Genomic DNA, 17,829 nt, shown 5'->3' on the forward strand with positions numbered 1-17,829 from the left:
TGTTAAAACCCTCTGCTTTTTCGGCTGAAATGAGGTGTGTTTCAAAATGAGTATGTGAGTCAAATGGTATGTCGGCATCCTGACAATTCTACTGGCGTTTATCGTGTTTTGACTCCTGAAGAACTGATGAGTCGATTCAGGAGTCGTGGATTCAGAAACACTAACGTGTGCTGTTCATGTCATGGTGGGTTTTATAAGACCTATGTTTCATATTCCATGACCTTTGACCTTACACACACAAACACACAATTCATCTCTTCATCTTAGTAGAGCTGCTGCACCCTCTGGTGGAGACAAATAGAGAAAGCAGTACTCGAACACACACACACGCACACACACACACACACACACAAACATACACAGACACACACACAGACATACACACACAGACACACAGACATACACACACAGACACACCCACAGACACACAGACATACACACACAGACATACACACACAGACACACAGACATACACACAGACACACAGACATACACACACAGACACACCCACAGACATACACCCACAGACACACAGACATACACACAGACATACACACACAGACATACACACACAGACACACAGACATACACACACAGACACACAGACATACACACACACAGACACACCCACAGACATACACCCACAGACACACAGACATACACACACAGACATACACACACAGACATACACACAGACACACACACACAGACATGCACACACAGACACACACACAGACACGCACACAGACATGCACACACAGACATACACACACAGACATACATACACACCGACACACACACAGACACACACAGACATACACACAGACATACACACAGACATACACACAGACACACACACAGACACACACACAGACACACACACAGACACACACACAGACACACACACAGACACAGACACAAACACACACAAACACACAGACACACACACACAGACACACACACAGACACAAACACACACTTGTGTAAGGTATAACACATAGACACAAAGTAGAGTCTCAGGTATAGTGGCCTTTTCATGTACACTACTACAGACTGTACTGAACCAGTCAGCAATGTAAACAGAGCAGCTGAGAAACTCCACAGAGGACAAATGGAGGATAAACGCCTACAGAAAAAGAATGTGCTGTGGGATGCATGCGTTAACTTCAGATGGATGACTAAAGCCAATTATGTGATGGTCTGTGATGGTGAACAACCAAGCCTCATGTTCCACATGTACAAAACATTACATTAGACTTTATACACTAGTACTTTATTCTAATTACTGTAGAATAGGGTAACTGGGTAACAGGGTAATCGGCAATAGGGTAAACACCACAGTCATGCAGAGGGAAAGAGAGAGAGACAGAGAGAGAGAGGGAGAGAGGGAGAGAGAGGGAGAGACAAAGAGAGAGACAGAGAGAGAGAGAGAGAGAGAGAGAGAGACAGAAAAAGAGAGAGAGAGAGACAGAGACAGAGAAAGAGAGAGACAGAGAGAGAGAGAGAGAGAGAGAGAGAGACAGAGAGAGAGAAAGAGAGAGAGACAGAGAGACAGAGAAAGAGAGAGACAGAGAGAGACAGAGAGAGAGAGAGAGAGAGAAATGACTGAATGAGTGAGTCAGCAAGTGAGTGACAGAGTATTTTACACCCTTACCTGAGTCCCCTTTCTCATAAAACTGGAACGTTCCAATATCTGTATCTGTAAAAGAGAGAGAGAGAGAGAGAGAGAGAGAGAGAGAGAGAGAGAGAGAGAGAGAGAGAGAGAGAGAGAGAGAGAGACAGAGACAGAGACAGAGAACAAGTGAGATATATATATAGAGGAAAATAAAGACATGGAAAGAGAAAAAGAGAGAGAGAGGGAGTGATAAATGAGATATATAGAGGAAAATAAAGACATGGAAAAAGAGAGAGAGAGAGAAAGAGAGAGAGAGAGATTCTTCCACACTGGTTGAGCAAACACACAATCGAACACCGAGTTAAGAGAGAAAAAAGGGGAAAAACATTCACTTTTTCTCAAATGACTTTATTGCCTGATGAGAACGTGTGCCGACACACACTGCACTCCTTCATCAAAGTGTCTGAACACAGGCTCTGGTTTAGGATGAAGTTCCTCACACGGTGTAAGTGTGTGTAAGTGTGTGTAAGTGTGTGTAAGTGTGTGTAAGTGTAGCACTGAACATCTTAAATAAGTCAGAGATCTGTCACTATAATGACATCTGCACTAGGAAGCTGACAAATACGGTGGTTCGGTGTACATCGGTTACGTCTGAGGTTAAATTAAAATGTAATGAAGAGAAACAAGATGAAAGCATTGGGGAGGAAATCTTCTGAGGATTAACACAACCATGCGGTTACTGAAATAACAGAACATGATCAAATCAAATACAACAGGCTACAAAAGACAGCACAAGATCCTAAAGAGAACAAATTAGGGAAGAAGAAAAGGAAAAAGACAAAAAAAAAAAAACCAGGACAGAAAAATGCATCTTCATTACAAATATATTTACATAATTACATAAGAGTAGAGAAAGGTGTAGAGAAAGGTGTAGAGAAAGGTGTAGAGAAAGGTGTAGAGAAAGGTGTAGAGAAAGGTGTAGAGAAAGGTGTAGAGAAAGGTGTAGAGAAAGGTGTAGAGAAAGGTGTAGAGAAAGGTGTAGAGAGAAAGGTGTAGAGAAAGGTGTAGAGAAAGGTGTAGAGAAAGGTGTAGAGAAAGGTGTAGAGAAAGGTGTAGAGAAAGGTGTAGAGAGAAAGGTGTAGAGAAAGGTGTAGAGAAAGGTGTAGAGAGAAAGGTGTAGAGAAAGGTGTAGAGAAAGGTGTAGAGAAAAGTGTAGAGAAAGGTGTAGAGAGAAAGGTGTAGAGAAATGTGTAGAGAAAGGTGTAGAGAAGTTTATATCGAAATGTTTATATAAAAGGTAAAGGTTTTAGAGAAGTTGTAGAGAAATGTTTAGAGAAAGGTGGAGAGAAATAGTGTAGAGAAATGTTGTAATAGAACGGTGTAGAGAACGGTGTAAGAGAACGTGTAGGAACTGTAGGATAAGGTTTGAGAAGGTGTAGAGAAAGGTGTAGAGAAAGGTGTAGAGAACGGTGTAGAGAAAGGTGTAGAGAAAGGTGTAGAGAAAGGTGTAGAGAACGGTGTAGAGAAAGGTGTAGAGAAAGGTGTAGAGAACGGTGTAGAGAAAGGTGTAGAGAACGGTGTAGAGAAAGGTGTAGAGAACGGTGTAGAGAAAGGTGTAGAGAGAAAGGTGTAGAGAAAGGTGTAGAGAAAGGTGTAGAGAACGGTGTAGAGAACGGTGTAGAGAACGGTGTAGAGAACGGTGTAGAGAAAGGTGTAGAGAGAAAGGTGTAGAGAAAGGTGTAGAGAAAGGTGTAGAGAACGGTGTAGAGAACGGTGTAGAGAACGGTGTAGAGAACGGTGTAGAGAAAGGTAAAGGTGTAGAGAAAGGTGTAGAGAAAGGTGTAGAGAAAGGTGTAGAGAAAGGTAAAGGTGTAGAGAAAGGTGTAGAGAAAGGTAAAGGTGTAGAGAAAGGTAAAGGTGTAGAGAAAGGTAAAGGTGTAGAGAAAGGTGTAGAGAAAGGTAAAGGTGTAGAGAAAGGTAAAGGTGTAGAGAAAGGTGTAGAGAAAGGTGTAGAGAAAGGTGTAGAGAAAGGTAAAGGTGTAGAGAAAGGTGTAGAGAAAGGTGTAGAGAAAGGTAAAGGTGTAGAGAAAGGTAAAGGTGTAGAGAAAGGTAAAGGTGTAGAGAAAGGTGTAGAGAAAGGTAAAGGTGTAGAGAAAGGTAAAGGTGTAGAGAAAGGTAAAGGTGTAGAGAAAGGTGTAGAGAAAGGTAAAGGTGTAGAGAAAGGTGTAGAGAAAGGTGTAGAGAAAGGTAAAGGTGTAGAGAAAGGTAAAGGTGTAGAGAAAGGTAAAGGTGTAGAGAAAGGTAAAGGTGGAGAGAAAGGTAAAGGTGGAGAGAAAGGTAAAGGTGGAGAGAAAGAAAAACAACCGAATAAAATTGAGAGGAAAGATAACAAATCAAAAAGGATGTAATTAATAGAAGGAGAAAAGAAAAACGACTGAAAGGGAATAAAAGTGAATGAAAAATTTTCTAATTGAAAAGTCAAGTGTTTGTGTGTGTGAAGGAAAGTGTGTGTGTGTGTGTGTGTGTGTGTGTGTGTGTGTGTGTGTGTGTGTGTGAAGGAAAGTGTGTGTGTGTGTGTGTGTCTGTCTGTCTGTCTGTCTGTTAAAGTATGTGTGTGTGTAAAAGTGTGTAGTTAAGTATGTGTGTGTGTGTGTGTGTAAAAGTGTGTAGTTAAGTATGTGTGTGTGTGTAAAAGTGTGTAGTTAAGTATGTGTGTGTGTGTGTAAAAGTGTGTAGTTAAGTATGTGTGTGTGTGTGTGTGTAAAAGTGTGTAGTTAAGCATGTGTGTGTGTAAAAGTGTGTAGTTAAGTATGTGTGTGTGTGTAAAAGTGTGTATTTAAGCATGTGTGTGTGTAAAAGTGTGTAGTTAAGCATATGTGTGTGTGTAAGTGTGTAGTTAAGCATGTGTGTGTGTGTAAAAGTGTGTAGTTAAGCATATGTGTGTGTGTGTAAAAGTTTGTAGTTAAGTATGTGTGTGTGTGTGTGTAAAAGTGTGTAGTTAAGCATGTGTGTGTAAAAGTGTGTAGTTAAGCATGTGTGTGTACGTGTGTGTGTGTGTGTGTAAAAGTGTGTAGTTAAGCATGTGTGTGTTCGTGTGTGTGTGTAAAAGTGTGTGTGTAAAAGTGTGTAGTTAAGCATGTGTGTGTGTGTGTGTGCGTGTGTGTGTAAAAGTATGTAGTTAAGTGTATGTGTCTGTGTAAAAGTGTGTAGTTAAGCATGTGTGTGTTTGTGTGTGTGTGTGTTCGTGTGTGTGTAAAAGCGTGTAGTTAAGCATGTGTGTGTGTGCGTGTGTGTAAAAGTATGTAGTTAAGTGTATGTGCCTGTGTAAAAGTGTGTAGTTAAGCATGTGTGTGTGCGTGTGTGTGTGTGAAAGTATGTAGTTAAGTGTATGTGTCTGTGTAAAAGGGTGTAGTTAAGCATGTGTGTGTGCGTGTGTGTGTGTGTAAAAGTGTGTAGTTAAGCATGTGTGTGTGCGTGTGTGTGTGTAAAAGTATGTAGTTAAGTGTATGTGCCTGTGTAAAAGTGTGTAGTTAAGCATGTGTGTGTGCGTGTGTGTGTGTAAAAGTATGTAGTTAAGTGTATGTGTCTGTGTAAAAGGGTGTAGTTAAGCATGTGTGTGCGTGTGTGTGTGTGTAAAAGTATGTAGTTAAGTGTATGTGTCTGTGTAAAAGGGTGTAGTTAAGCATGTGTGTGTGCGTGTGTGTGTGTGTAAAAGTGTGTAGTTAAGCATGTGTGTGTGCGTGTGTGTGTGTAAAAGTGTGTAGTTAAGTGTATGTGCCTGTGTAAAAGTGTGTAGTTAAGCATGTGTGTGTGCGTGTGTGTGTGTAAAAGTATGTAGTTAAGTGTATGTGTCTGTGTAAAAGGGTGTAGTTAAGCATGTGTGTGCGTGTGTGTGTGTGTAAAAGTATGTAGTTAAGTGTATGTGTCTGTGTAAAAGGGTGTAGTTAAGCATGTGTGTGTGCGTGTGTGTGTGTGTAAAAGTATGTAGTTAAGTGTATGTGTCTGTGTAAAAGGGTGTAGTTAAGCATGTGTGTGTGCGTGTGTGTGTGTGTAAAAGTGTGTAGTTAAGCATGTGTGTGTGCGTGTGTGTGTGTAAAAGTATGTAGTTAAGTGTATGTGCCTGTGTAAAAGTGTGTAGTTAAGCATGTGTGTGCGTGTGTGTGTGTGTAAAAGTATGTAGTTAAGTGTATGTGTCTGTGTAAAAGTGTGTAGTTAAGCATGTGTGTGCGTGTGTGTGTGTGTAAAAGTATGTAGTTAAGTGTATGTGTCTGTGTAAAAGGGTGTAGTTAAGCATGTGTGTATGTGTGTGTGTGTGTAAAAGTATGTAGTTAAGTGTATGTGTCTGTGTAAAAGTGTGTAGTTAAGCATGTGTGTGTTTGTGTGTGTGTGTGTTCGTGTGTGTGTAAAAGTGTGTAGTTAAGCATGTGTGTGTGTGTGTGTGTGTAAAAGTATGTAGTTAAGTGTATGTGTCTGTGTAAAAGTGTGTAGTTAAGCATGTGTGTGTGCGTGTGTGTGTGTGTAAAAGTATGTAGTTAAGTGTATGTGTCTGTGTAAAAGTGTGTAGTTAAGCATGTGTGTGTGCGTGTGTGTGTGTGTAAAAGTATGTAGTTAAGTGTATGTGTCTGTGTAAAAGGGTGTAGTTAAGCATGTGTGTATGTGTGTCTGTGTAAAAGTGTGTAGTTAAGCATGTGTGTGTGTGTAAAAGTGTGTAGTTAAGCATGTGTGTGTGTGTGTGTGTAAAAGTGTGTAGTTAAGCATGTGTGTGTGTGTGTGTGCATGTGTAAAAATGTGTAGTGTGTAGCTAAGCATGTGTGCATGTGTATGTGTCTGTATGTAAAAGTATGTAGTTAAGTGTGTGTTTAAAAGTGTGTAGTTAGGTGTGTGTGTGTGTGTGTGTGTGTGTGTGTGTGTGTGTGTGTGTGTGTGTGTGTGTGTGTGTCTGTGTGTGTTAATTACCTTGCACATTCAGACTGCTCCTTGAGGACCACAGGTTCAGCTCAGCAAAGCAGAACGCCATCAGATGCCAGTGAAGCCTTGTGAAGAGGGAGAGAAGGCGAGAGAAGAAAGTAAACAATATGAGAGAGAGAGAGAGAGAGAGAGAGAGAGAGAGAGAGAGAGAGAGAGAGAGAGAGAGAGAGATACACACATCTTCCTCCACCTAGTAAACATCTATCACTCCCAGATCTTTTCAGTGCAGCACTGAAGGCTGCATGCACATGTGCCTGCTCTGACCCCAGGATGGAGGTGATGGGTTGTGTGTGTGTGTGTGCACACAGTGTGAGTGTCTCCTCACCTCCACGTCTACACAACCTCAGTCCTGACCCTTTCATTTGCATCTGACTCCTCACTTGATTCAATTTGCCCTGTATTCTCTCACTCCCGCTACCTTTTAAAGAACGACCACGGCACCCGATTGCGTTTAAATAAGCGCACGGACGGCGGCGGAGGTAGACGCCAATTAAGAAGGAAGGGCAGGATGAAAAAGGTGAGTCCACTGAATGAGTGATGATAAACTTAATCTGGACCTGATTAAAAAAATGGAGAGGAAAAAAAAAAGAAGAAAGAGGAAGAAAGTCTGGAGCTGCGGACACAAGAGACTCGCTCGCATGCTGATGTAGACAGAGACGAGTAAAGGGAGAGGGCGATGGGAGGTGATGGACTGAGGAAGGTAAAGGGAAAATAAAAGAAGAACGAGAGAGAGAGAGAGAGAGAGAGAGAGAGAGTGGAACAGATAAGACGTCGATAACGACTCGCTTTCCGCAGACTTTAATTACGTTAGCGTTTATATCGTAGCAGGAGGCCGGAGTCTGGGGCGGTCCTCATTCTGAAACATTTTATTAAATCTGAGATTTAGATTCAGATTTCCAAAAAAAAAAAAAGAAAAAGAAAACTGGCGACATTTAATGTCTAGGTTGTATTAATAGTATCCTTCAAGGTCATTTCCTGTCACAGAACTTCAGAGTGGGGGCACGGTGGCTTAGTGGGTAGCACGTTCGCCTCACACCTCTAGGGTTGGGGGTTCGATTCCCGCCTTCGCCTTGTGTGTGTGGAGTTTGCATGTTCTCCCCGTGCCTCGGGGGTTTCCTCCGTGTACTCCGGTTTCCTCCCCCGGTCCAAAGACATGCATGGTAGGTTGATTGGCATCTCTGGAAAATTGTCTGTAGTGTGAGTGAATGTGTGTGTGTGTGTGTGCCCTGTGAGATGGCACGCCGTCCAGGGTGTATCCTGCCTCGATGCCCGATGACACCTGAGATAGGCACAGGCTCCCCGTGACCCGAGGTAGTTCGGATAAGCGGTAGAAAATGAGTGAGTGAGAGAGTGAGTGAGAGAACTTCAGAGTAAAATACATCACTTCCTGTAGTTATTTAAAGAATAACACAAACACTAAAACGTAATATATAAAGATAATCACAGGGTCCAAAGAGTCTTATTCTGCTTGTACCTCAGCACTTTGCCTTTCTGCATTGCTATTGGTTCATTATTTAATGATTTATAGTAAATATTAATTATTCCAATTTGTAATAAGATCATTTCCCACTTCCGGGTGTTAGATGTACGATCTCCACGGCGGTGTCTGTCGGCTCTGTCACAGCTCACGAAGCTCATTAAAAGTTCCTTTAACTTACAGACCTGAGTGATAGAGAAATTACACAAAGTATTCACAAAAAGTCTAATTTACAAATAAACAAAATGCTCCAATATATAAACAGATGCAGATTATGTCTGTCAGCTCTGTTCTACTGTAGTGAACTTCAAACATTCAGCAAACAGCAGAAGGGAAGGGAAGAGAGAAGAGGAGAGGAGAGGAGAGAAGGGAAGAGAAGAGAAGAGAAGAGAAGAGAAGATCGCTGAAATGAAGTACAGCTCTCCTCATCCTCTCCTCTCGAAGACTCAGTCCCGATATCTCCGTGACTTCCTCATCTACCGTCTCCTTGCCTCATTCACTTTCATCTCCTCTCCTACGCCATCGCTCTCCTCTCGCTACTCTGCTTCGACTCTCATCGCACCCTCACCCTCACTATGTCGTTATTCCTACCTCTCCTCTCGCTGCTCCTCTCCGCATCTACGCTCTGCTCGCCTGCTCTTTCCTCGTCTGCGACTCTGCTCTTCCTCTCCCGCGCTGCGGCGCGCTGCCCTGCGCTCCGGCGCGACTCCCCTGCGACTCGGCCGGCGCGCTGCGCCGCCCAGCTGCCACTAGTCGCCCGCGCGCTGCGGTGCGCTCCGCCGCGCTGCCCATCGCGCTGCGGTGCGCCCCCGCGCTGCGCTCCGCCGCGCTTGCGCCTCCGCGCGCGTGCGGTAGCGCTCCGCTGCGCTGCGCTTCGCTACCGCGCGCTGCGGTGCGCCGCGCGCAGCTGCGCTCAGCCGCGCTCCGCTGCGACCCCGCCCGCTGCCTCTGCCTCCCGCGCGACTGCGCCCGCCCGCTGCGGTCGGCCGGAGCGCTGCGGTCCGCTGCCGGCCTGCTTTCCGCTTCGGCGCGCTGCCGGGTGCGGTGGCTGCGCTGCGCTGAGGTGTGTGTGGTGTGTGTGTGCAGCGCTGCAGGGTATCACCCTTGTTGATGAAACGTGTGTGTGTGTGTGTGTGTGTGTGTGTGTGTGTGTGTGTGTGTGTGTGTGTGCGCGCTTGTGTGTGTGTGTATTGATCAGCGACGTTTCAGACTGAAAGCACTGATCTCTGCGTACAAAATGCAGGAAGTTGCCATAGTTACTTTTTATTTTATTTTAATGAATTGTTTTGTTTACCTTGAAAACATAAAAGGAGGCGTGAGATATGACAGTGAGCAAAAAACAACCACGACAAAACACACACACACACACACACACACACACACACACACACACTTTTTCTCTCACACACACTGGCAGAGAACAGGACTGTCAGGAACAGATGACGTGCTGCTTCGCAGAAACACTCGTGTTTTTCACCCCAAGCACAAACTAATTACACCTTTTTCTCTTCAAGCTCAAAGACAGACTGTCTCAATGAGATGACCTTGGCACACACACACACACACACACACACACACACACACACACACACACACACACACGTGTTCATTTTTTCCCTAAATGTGTGTAGACTTTTTAATTCTAACTGTATCACCCACACAACCACACCGTACATGCAGAAGTGCTTTAAAGACGATCCGTGCCCTAAACTATTTAAATACACGTGCAAGAAAGAGAAAAATCTAATGATTATATCGTTTGCAGATCAGAGGCAGAAAAGTTCGACTATGATATAATTTTTTTTAACCAGTTTCTTTAGTGACGTGACATACGGCTAAGTACGGTGACCCATACTCAGAATTTGTTCTCTGCATTTAACCCATCCAAAGTGAACACACACACACACACTGTGCACACACACCCGGAGCAGTGGGCAGCCATTTATGCTGCGGCGCCCGGGGATCAGCTGGGGGTGGGATTCAGTGCCTTGCTCAAGGGCACCTCAGTCGTGGCCGGCCCGAGACTCGAACCCACAACCTTTGTGTTACGAATCAGACTCTCTAACCATTAGGCCACGACTGCCCCCAACCTATAACTGAAAAATGTGTTGAAACAAAAAAGTTCTCTCGCTCTCACACACTCTGCCTCCCTTTATCTCTCTCTTTCTCACTCACTCTTCTCCTCCTTGTCTTTTACACACTCTCTATTCTTCGTTTCTCTCTTTGCGCCCCCCCCCCGCCCACCAATACACACACACACATACACACACACACACACGTTTATCCACGTCTATTGTAGGTACGTCTTCAGTACTACAGAAGTCATGCAGGCGGTTAATCTGCTAATTTCATCTTATTTCATTCCCTACTTCGAGCTCGACTCAGATGCCGGACATCAGTTCTGTAACCGTGACGATAATAAACAATAACAATAATCTATCTGTCTATCCATCTATCTGTCTGTCAATCCACCACAGCTCCTTTATTTCATCTATCTATCTATCTATCTATCTATCTATCTATCTATCTATCTATCTATCTATCTATCTATCTATCTATCTATCTATCTATCTATCTATGTGTCTGTCAATCCACCACAGCTCCTTTATTTCATCTATCTATCTGTCTGTCTGTCTATCTGTCTGTCCACCACAGCTCCTTTATTTCATTTGCTTTTGTTGCTTTCTTTCGCTCCTTCTCTCCATCCTCCTTTGTTTCTTCATGTTCCCTGGTGCTCCCTCACTCGCTGCTTAGCCATTAGCACGCTGCTTTTCTTAGTCACTCACTCGCTCATCCCTCCCCCGTATTTTGTCCTAAGGGCGTGCTTTTAAACTTTTGGCCTTGACAAAAAATGATATTATATTACTTTGAAAATGAAAGTATATATACAAATATCTTTACAATTTTCAAATTTTCTGTGAATTGTTTATTCTTTATTCGCACTCTTTACCTCACGGAAGGCTCGCGGACGCCTCGTCGCTGAAGCGCTAATGCTAAACATTCCTCACTTTGAAACAGAGACGCACCAATCTGTTTCTTTTTCTTTTTTCAACTCGTTTTTAGGAGAAACTGTTTTTTTCTTCGCACTTAAAAGAGAAGACGGAAGGAAATGCTGACTCGACCTTAAAGCTTCTGGAGGGAAAAAAAAAACATATGAAAGGATCCTCTTATGTCAGTAAACTTGTTAAGAGCAGGTGCTGCTGCTAGCGCTTTCGGCTTGCCGTTTTTATTTGGCCATTTTCCTGTGGTGAAGGAGGTTTATTTAAACTGAGGAAAGAGTAGAGGAGATGGAAGAGAGGCAAAATTTTGTCTCAGGTTTTTCTGTGGTTTTATTTAGACACCCAGGCCATGGCTACAGATAAGACTTAGCATGCTCAGCAACGCTAGTGTGTTAGCGTCCTCTTCGCTAACTGGCCTGTCACGCTAACTGGCCTGAAAGGTGAAGAGAGCCGCTGTTCTGCTGGCAGACGCAATTTAACTGCCGGGATTTCGCTGCTTTTCTACAGACATCAGCGGTTTGTTCCTAATGGACAGATGGACTATAGGATGGACAGATGAGAAGAAAAAAAAAACAGACGGATAGACAGAATCTGAAGAGTCGTTTTTGTTTGCTATAAACCCTTTGCCCCTTTTCTTCTTAATTCTTTTTCTCTTCCACTTTCTTTTTCTTCTTCTATGTGCCTTTGTTTTTTCTTCCTTTCTTTCATTTATCCTACCTTCTTTCTTTCCTTCCATCAATCTATCTTTCTTTTCCTTCTTCTATAGCTTCTGTCCTTCATATTATTTCTTTTCTAATTCATTGGTTCAATAAAATCCTTTTTAATTCTTTATTAGATTTGTTTTTTCTTTCTTTCTTTCTTTCTTTCTTTCTCTTTATCTTTCTGTGTCTCTCTGTCTCTGTCTCTCTCTCTCTCACTCACTCACTCCATTACAGCCTCTCGTGTATATCACACTCTCTCTATCTTTACCTGAACCGACTGAAGAGGGGGAAAAAAAACAAAAACATAAACGAGAAATAAGAGCTTTGAAGAAAAGAGCGTTCTGTCTGTCTTATCACTGTCCTTGAAGACTGCGACTGGTCGAGTGCGCTGGGGATTAACAAGGCAAAGAAACGACAGAGGACACTTAGGGAGAAGGTAAAAAGGAGAAGCTCACTGTAGATCTTTTTCTGTGCTGATACGTCGTCTGTAGGTTCCACTGACCTTTAGGAAACTGCTCACAGCTGTATGTAACAATGTCATAGACCAAAAAAGAATGAAATGAGTATCAGAGGACAAAAAAAAAGTGGAGCAGCAAAAAATCTTTCACTCCGTCATGAGGAGATGAGGAGGTCGATTGGCTGATGAAGATGAGGAAGAGGGCAGAGAAAGAGAGCAGAGGAAGAGGGCAGAAAAGAGGACAGAGGAAGAGGACAGAGGAAAATGGCAGAGAAAGAGGACAGAGGAAGAGGGCAGAGGAAGATAGCAAAGGAAGAGTGCAGAGGAAAAGGACAGAGAAAGAGTGCAGAGAAAGAGGACAGAGGAAGAGGGCAGAAAAGAGGACAGAGGAAGAGGACAGAGGAAAATGGCAGAGAAAGAGTACAGAGGAAGAGAGCAGAGGAAGAGGGCAGAAAAGAGGACAGAGGAAGAGGACAGAGGAAAATGGCAGAGAAAGAGGACAGAGGAAGAGGGCAGAGAAAGAGTGCAGAGGAAGAGGGAAGAGAAAGAAGACAGAGGAAGAGAGCAGAGGAAGAGGGCAGAATGAGGACAGAGGAAGAGGACAGAGGAAAATGGCAGAGAAAGAGGACAGAGGAAGAGGGCAGAGGAAAAGGACAGAGAAAGAGGACAGAGAAAGAGGACAGAGGAAGAGGGCAGAGGAAAAGGACAGAGAAAGAGGACAGAGAAAGAGGGCAGAGGAAAAGGACAGAGAAAGAGGACAGAGAACGAGGACAGAGAAAGAGGACAGAGGAAGAGGGCAGAGGGCAGAGGAAAAGGACAGAGAAAGAGGACAGAGAAAGAGGACAGAGGAAGAGGGCAAAGGAAGAGGGCTGTCTCTCTCTCTGTCTTGGTGTCTCTCTCGGTCTCTGTCTCTTCCTTACTTTCCCTCAGTAAGTTTCACTTTCTTTATCATCCTCTTCATTTGTCTTTCACTTTTGTCCTCCTTTTTTAAGATTTTCACTTTCATTCTCTCTCTGCTGCTCTTTTGCTTTCTCTCTCCTTAGCTCTTTCTTTCATTCTCTCTTCCTCCCTATTTCGATCTCTCTTACTTCCTTACTTTCCCTTCTGTATTCCTGTCTTTCTTTCTCTGCTTATTTTTCTTAATTTCTTTCCCTCTTTACTTCTGCATTCGATATTAAAGTACATGAAGTAACTAGATGAATCTCTGTCAGTTTGGCTTTTGTGAAGTTTTCTCTGAAGTTCTGTGAGGTTTTGTCTGGAGTTTTGTTTTGTAAAGTTTCGTCTGAATTTTTGTAAAGTTTTGTCTTCTTAGAAAATAAAAAAATAATGCAAAATACTTATATGTATAGAAATAAAACCCTGCAGACAAAGAAACATTAGATAATAGTAATAATATAATAAATAATAAGGTATTTTTATTTTTGCAAACCGCAGTGGAGGCTCTACAACAGCAAGATCACCACTTGAGCCGACTTGGGGAAGTCGTGGCTTAACGTCTAGAGAGTTTGACTCCTAACCCTAAGGTTGTGGGTTCGAGTCTCGGGCCGGCAATAGCACGACTGAGGTGTCCTTGAGCAAGGCACTGAACATCCCCAGCTGATCCCCGGGCGCCGCAGCATAAATGGCTGCCCACTGCTCCGGGTGTGTGTTCAAGGTGTGGGTGTGTGTGTGTGCACTTTGGATGGGTTAAATGCAGAGAACGAGTTCTGAGTATGGGTCACTGTACTTAGCCGTATGTCACTTCACTTCATTGAGATTGTACTTTCTGATCTTTACACTCCAACTGAAAAACTGTTTTTATGCTCACTATCAATGCAGCAGGTCTGTGTTAGGAACTGTTTGGTGTGGGTTCTGTTTCAGAGGAAGTGACGTAATCGCTATAAACCTGGAAGAGGTTTTTCTTTCGTAATGCAATAAATATATTTTCTAATCAGCATTGAATCTGTATCGGAAAATAATCCGGTAAATGCTGCCATACAGCGATCACACATATTCTCCCCCCCAAGAAAAAAAAAACCCCAAAAGAGTGGTTACACAATCTTCTCTTCCCTGCGGTTAAATATCTTCCTGTACTCTGAGGCGGTAGAGACGAGGCCGTCTTTAGAGGCCGAGTTAAGAAAGCTGGAAACAGACAGGTAAAGATGGAGTCAAGTGTTACAGACAATACATGAAGAGCCGTCATGTGGGACATGACAGTGGTTTTGAAAGAGCCGGAGGACAGAGTGGCGCCAGTGAACACACAGACACACACACACACACACACACACACACACACACACACACACACACGGTGAGGCTTTTCGTTCAAAGTCAGTATGTGAAGTGAGAGACAAGCAGAAGTGAATGATGTAAAGGTAATACTATTCAAGTGAGGAAGCAGCTACAAGTTACAGTGTGTGTGTGTGTGTGTGTGTGTGTGTGTGTGTGTTAGACATGTCAATCAGAGACAAAAATGAAGTTGGTCATTGTGTCATGAGAATGACGTGACCACAGGGCACGTCTGCCTGTCGGATGGCAGGAGAGGAGCGCTGAAAGGAGGAGTGCTGAAAAAAGAGAAGTTTAAGAAAGGTTGAAAAGGAAGAATCCACTTCGAGAGCCGACATTAGGACAAGAGAAAAGAGGCCATGCAGAGTTTACGAGTTGAAAAGTTCATATGGGGAGTAGCAAAAAAAAAAATAAAAAAAAGGGGAAGGTAAAAATGTAAAGATGGACAGATGGACGTAAAGGAGAAGTGAGGTACGGGGAATTCAGTGTAGTCTCAGAAGTAAATGATAAATCCTTGCTTCTGATTGGTTTAGAGGTGGTGATTAATTGTCTAGAACAGCAGCACTGGCTGGAGTTGGAGGTTTGTGGTGAATCAAAGTTTTTTCTAACACGCTTGTTCTAAAACCTCGCTTTCGTTTTATTTTCATACGTTGTCGTCGTTTCTATAGTAACAGATCATTTAAAAAAAAATGTTGTTTTTTTATTTATTTAAACACAGAACAACAATTGTTGATGCGTTAAAGTTTTCCGAAGGTTTATGGAAGGAGTCTCCGGTGTTAGTCCTCTGTAACAATCGCTACGTTTTCTGACCAAGGGAAAGTTGGCTCTTTGTTGTTTCTTCGTAACTCAACAAAATACCACGTGAACAAAACTCCGTTCCTTCTCTTTTTTTATTGTTAATTTTAAGAAAGAAAAAATAAATAAATAAATATATTTTAAATGACAGGCTGGTGAGGGAACAGCTGATAAACGCTGCTATCATGTAAGCAGCTAACGTGTTTCGTGGCTGTTCCACCCCATTAAAAGTAACTCTAAATGGATAAAAAGTATGATGTTGTGTTTTATAATCCATACAAAATGACAAGTGACCTTTATTTCTGACTTTATTTCATACTTATATCATCATGAGAAAAAAAAAACTTATATTAGCCTTTTACATGTTAACTTAAGATATATAACGTAGATGTAGAGCGATTGATGTAGTATATCATCAAGGTGGAATTTGCTAGACTGTGCAATGTACCACACACACACACACACACACACACACACACACACACACACATCTCTACCACCCATCTTATCTACTCAGTGTGGTGTGACCGTCTGTCCTTCCCTCGCTCGGCTTTCTTCTCCCTTTCCTCCTTCTTTATCGCTCTCCTCATATCCAGCTGTCTCGTCTTCCATCTCCTCTCACATTCTGCCCCTTTTTACCCCTCGATACCCTGCCTGCCTCAGCACAATAATTGAATTTGCCCCTGAATAGTGTGTGTGTGTGTGTGTGTGTGTGTGTGTGTGTGTGTGTGTGTGTGTGTGTGTAGGCAGCAATCACAAATATCTCAGCTATTTCCAAACAAACTCTCTTTAAAAATGTATTTAGGTATTAAACTCACGTCATGCTCAATTCTGTAGGACAATCTAACATCTCTCGGACTCGTCACTAACAGATCCTCAGCACTAAGAGCTAGCGAACAGAACAGCTAACATGGTAGCGCTGTTAGAGAACCTTACAGGACCAGATGTTCTACACAGAGCATCGTACAGCTTCAGCGTGACTCATTTAACCAGGCTGAAAAGTTGAAGGTGTTGTTTTATGCGACTTCCTAGAAACCGATGCTGAAAAGAAGTGGGATAAAATGAGGTCCATGGTGTATAGCATGTAGTGTGAAGCATCCGGTCAGACTGGAGAACTAGAACAAAAAAAATCACCTCAGGAACTGATGGAGAGTCAGAAAAAAACTGATGGTTTCATGGTCAATTCCTGTATAACTTGGTGCTTCTTTACATTGATTCGTGCTAAAAAATCTCAAACAATCATTTCACTATCAGCCAAAAAAAAAAATCCTCTTAAAAAAATACACTTCCAAAGTATTTATATATATTTTTTCTACCTCTAATCTGTAGGAGCCAAAGTTTCAAAGGCTTTAAACAAGATTCTTAAAAAAATAAAATAAAAATCCCGCTACTGTCCGAAACACTACTAAACCACGACACTACTGACTTCTCGGAACTGATAAAACCTTTTTTCAAGGTTCAGATTAATTCAAATAGTTGTTTACTGTTTCTATAGCATAGTATAGTATAGTATAGTATAGCATAGTATAGTATGGTATAGTATAGTATAGTATATGTCCATCCATATTTATTCTGTCTAGTCTGTGTATATATATTATATATATAGATGTATATATTCATAATGACATTCCTTTTGTACAGCTACAGTACAGACCAAAAGTTTGGACACACCTTCCAAAAGTTTGGACACACCACCTTTTCAACAGGACAATGACCCCAAACACACCTCCAGGCTGTGTAAGGGCTATTTGACCATGAAGGAGAGTGATGGGGTGCTGCACCAGTTGACCTGGCCTCCACAGTCACCGGACGTGAACCCGATCGAGATGGTTTGGGGTGAGCTGGACCGCAGAGTGAAGGCAAAAGGGCCAACAAGTGCTAAGCATCTCTGGGAACTCCTTCAAGACTGTTGGAAGACCATTTCAGGTGACGACCTCTTGAAGCTCATCAAGAGAATGCCAAGAGTGTGCAAAGCAGTAATCAGAGCAAAAGGTGGCTACTTTGAAGAACCTAGAATGCGACATATTTTCAGTCATTTCACACTTTTTTGTTATGTACGTATATAATTCCACACGTGTTAATTCATAGTTTTGATGCCTTCAGTGTGAATCTACAATTTTCATAGTCGTGAAAATAAAGAAAACTCTTTGAATGAGAAGGGGTGTCCAAACTTTTGGTCTGTACTGTATATCTGTCATAACACTTCATACTGTATCATACTTATATAAAACGCACACTATATTTACCCTTATTCAGTTATATGTACATATTACTACACCTTCTGTATAACCTCATACCCTTATTTATTACACTGCCACCTGTAAATAAGCCATCTATGCACTTCTGGTTAGATGCTAACTGCATTTCATTGGCTCTGTACAAGTACCTTGCACAATGACATTAAAGTTGAATCTAATCTAATCCAATCTAGTCTAATCTAACAGCTCTTTCCCAGGGACTTTCAATGAAGCGGTACGCCAGAATGATCAAAAACCTAACATGTACATCATATACGATGTAATATATAACTGAAGCCTCACTCTCTCTCTCAC

At 42.5% G+C, this 17,829-nt stretch overlaps 1 protein-coding gene across 5 annotated transcripts in view; it reads right to left on the bottom strand.

The window, feature by feature from the left end:
• Positions 1-17,829, bottom strand: part of LOC113640495 (WD repeat containing planar cell polarity effector) — a 95,841-nt gene that overhangs the window by 64,651 nt on the left and 13,361 nt on the right. For 4 of the 5 annotated variants that reach the window (XR_007144500.1, XM_047821391.1, XM_027142976.2 and 1 more), the window contains exons 2-3: positions 6,572-6,648; positions 1,655-1,699 (exon numbers count right to left, since the gene is read on the bottom strand). Coding sequence is in view for 4 of the 5 variants with exons in the window: in XM_047821391.1 (XP_047677347.1) it covers positions 1,655-1,699; positions 6,572-6,632 (106 nt within the window). In the remaining variant the exon portion in view is untranslated. The remainder of the gene's footprint in view (positions 1-1,654; positions 1,700-6,571; positions 6,649-17,829) is intronic. The other variant, XM_047821390.1, reaches the window with a different exon arrangement.

This window comes from Tachysurus fulvidraco, chromosome 12, assembly GCF_022655615.1.
Source record: "Tachysurus fulvidraco isolate hzauxx_2018 chromosome 12, HZAU_PFXX_2.0, whole genome shotgun sequence".
Classification (NCBI taxonomy): domain Eukaryota; kingdom Metazoa; phylum Chordata; class Actinopteri; order Siluriformes; family Bagridae; genus Tachysurus; species Tachysurus fulvidraco.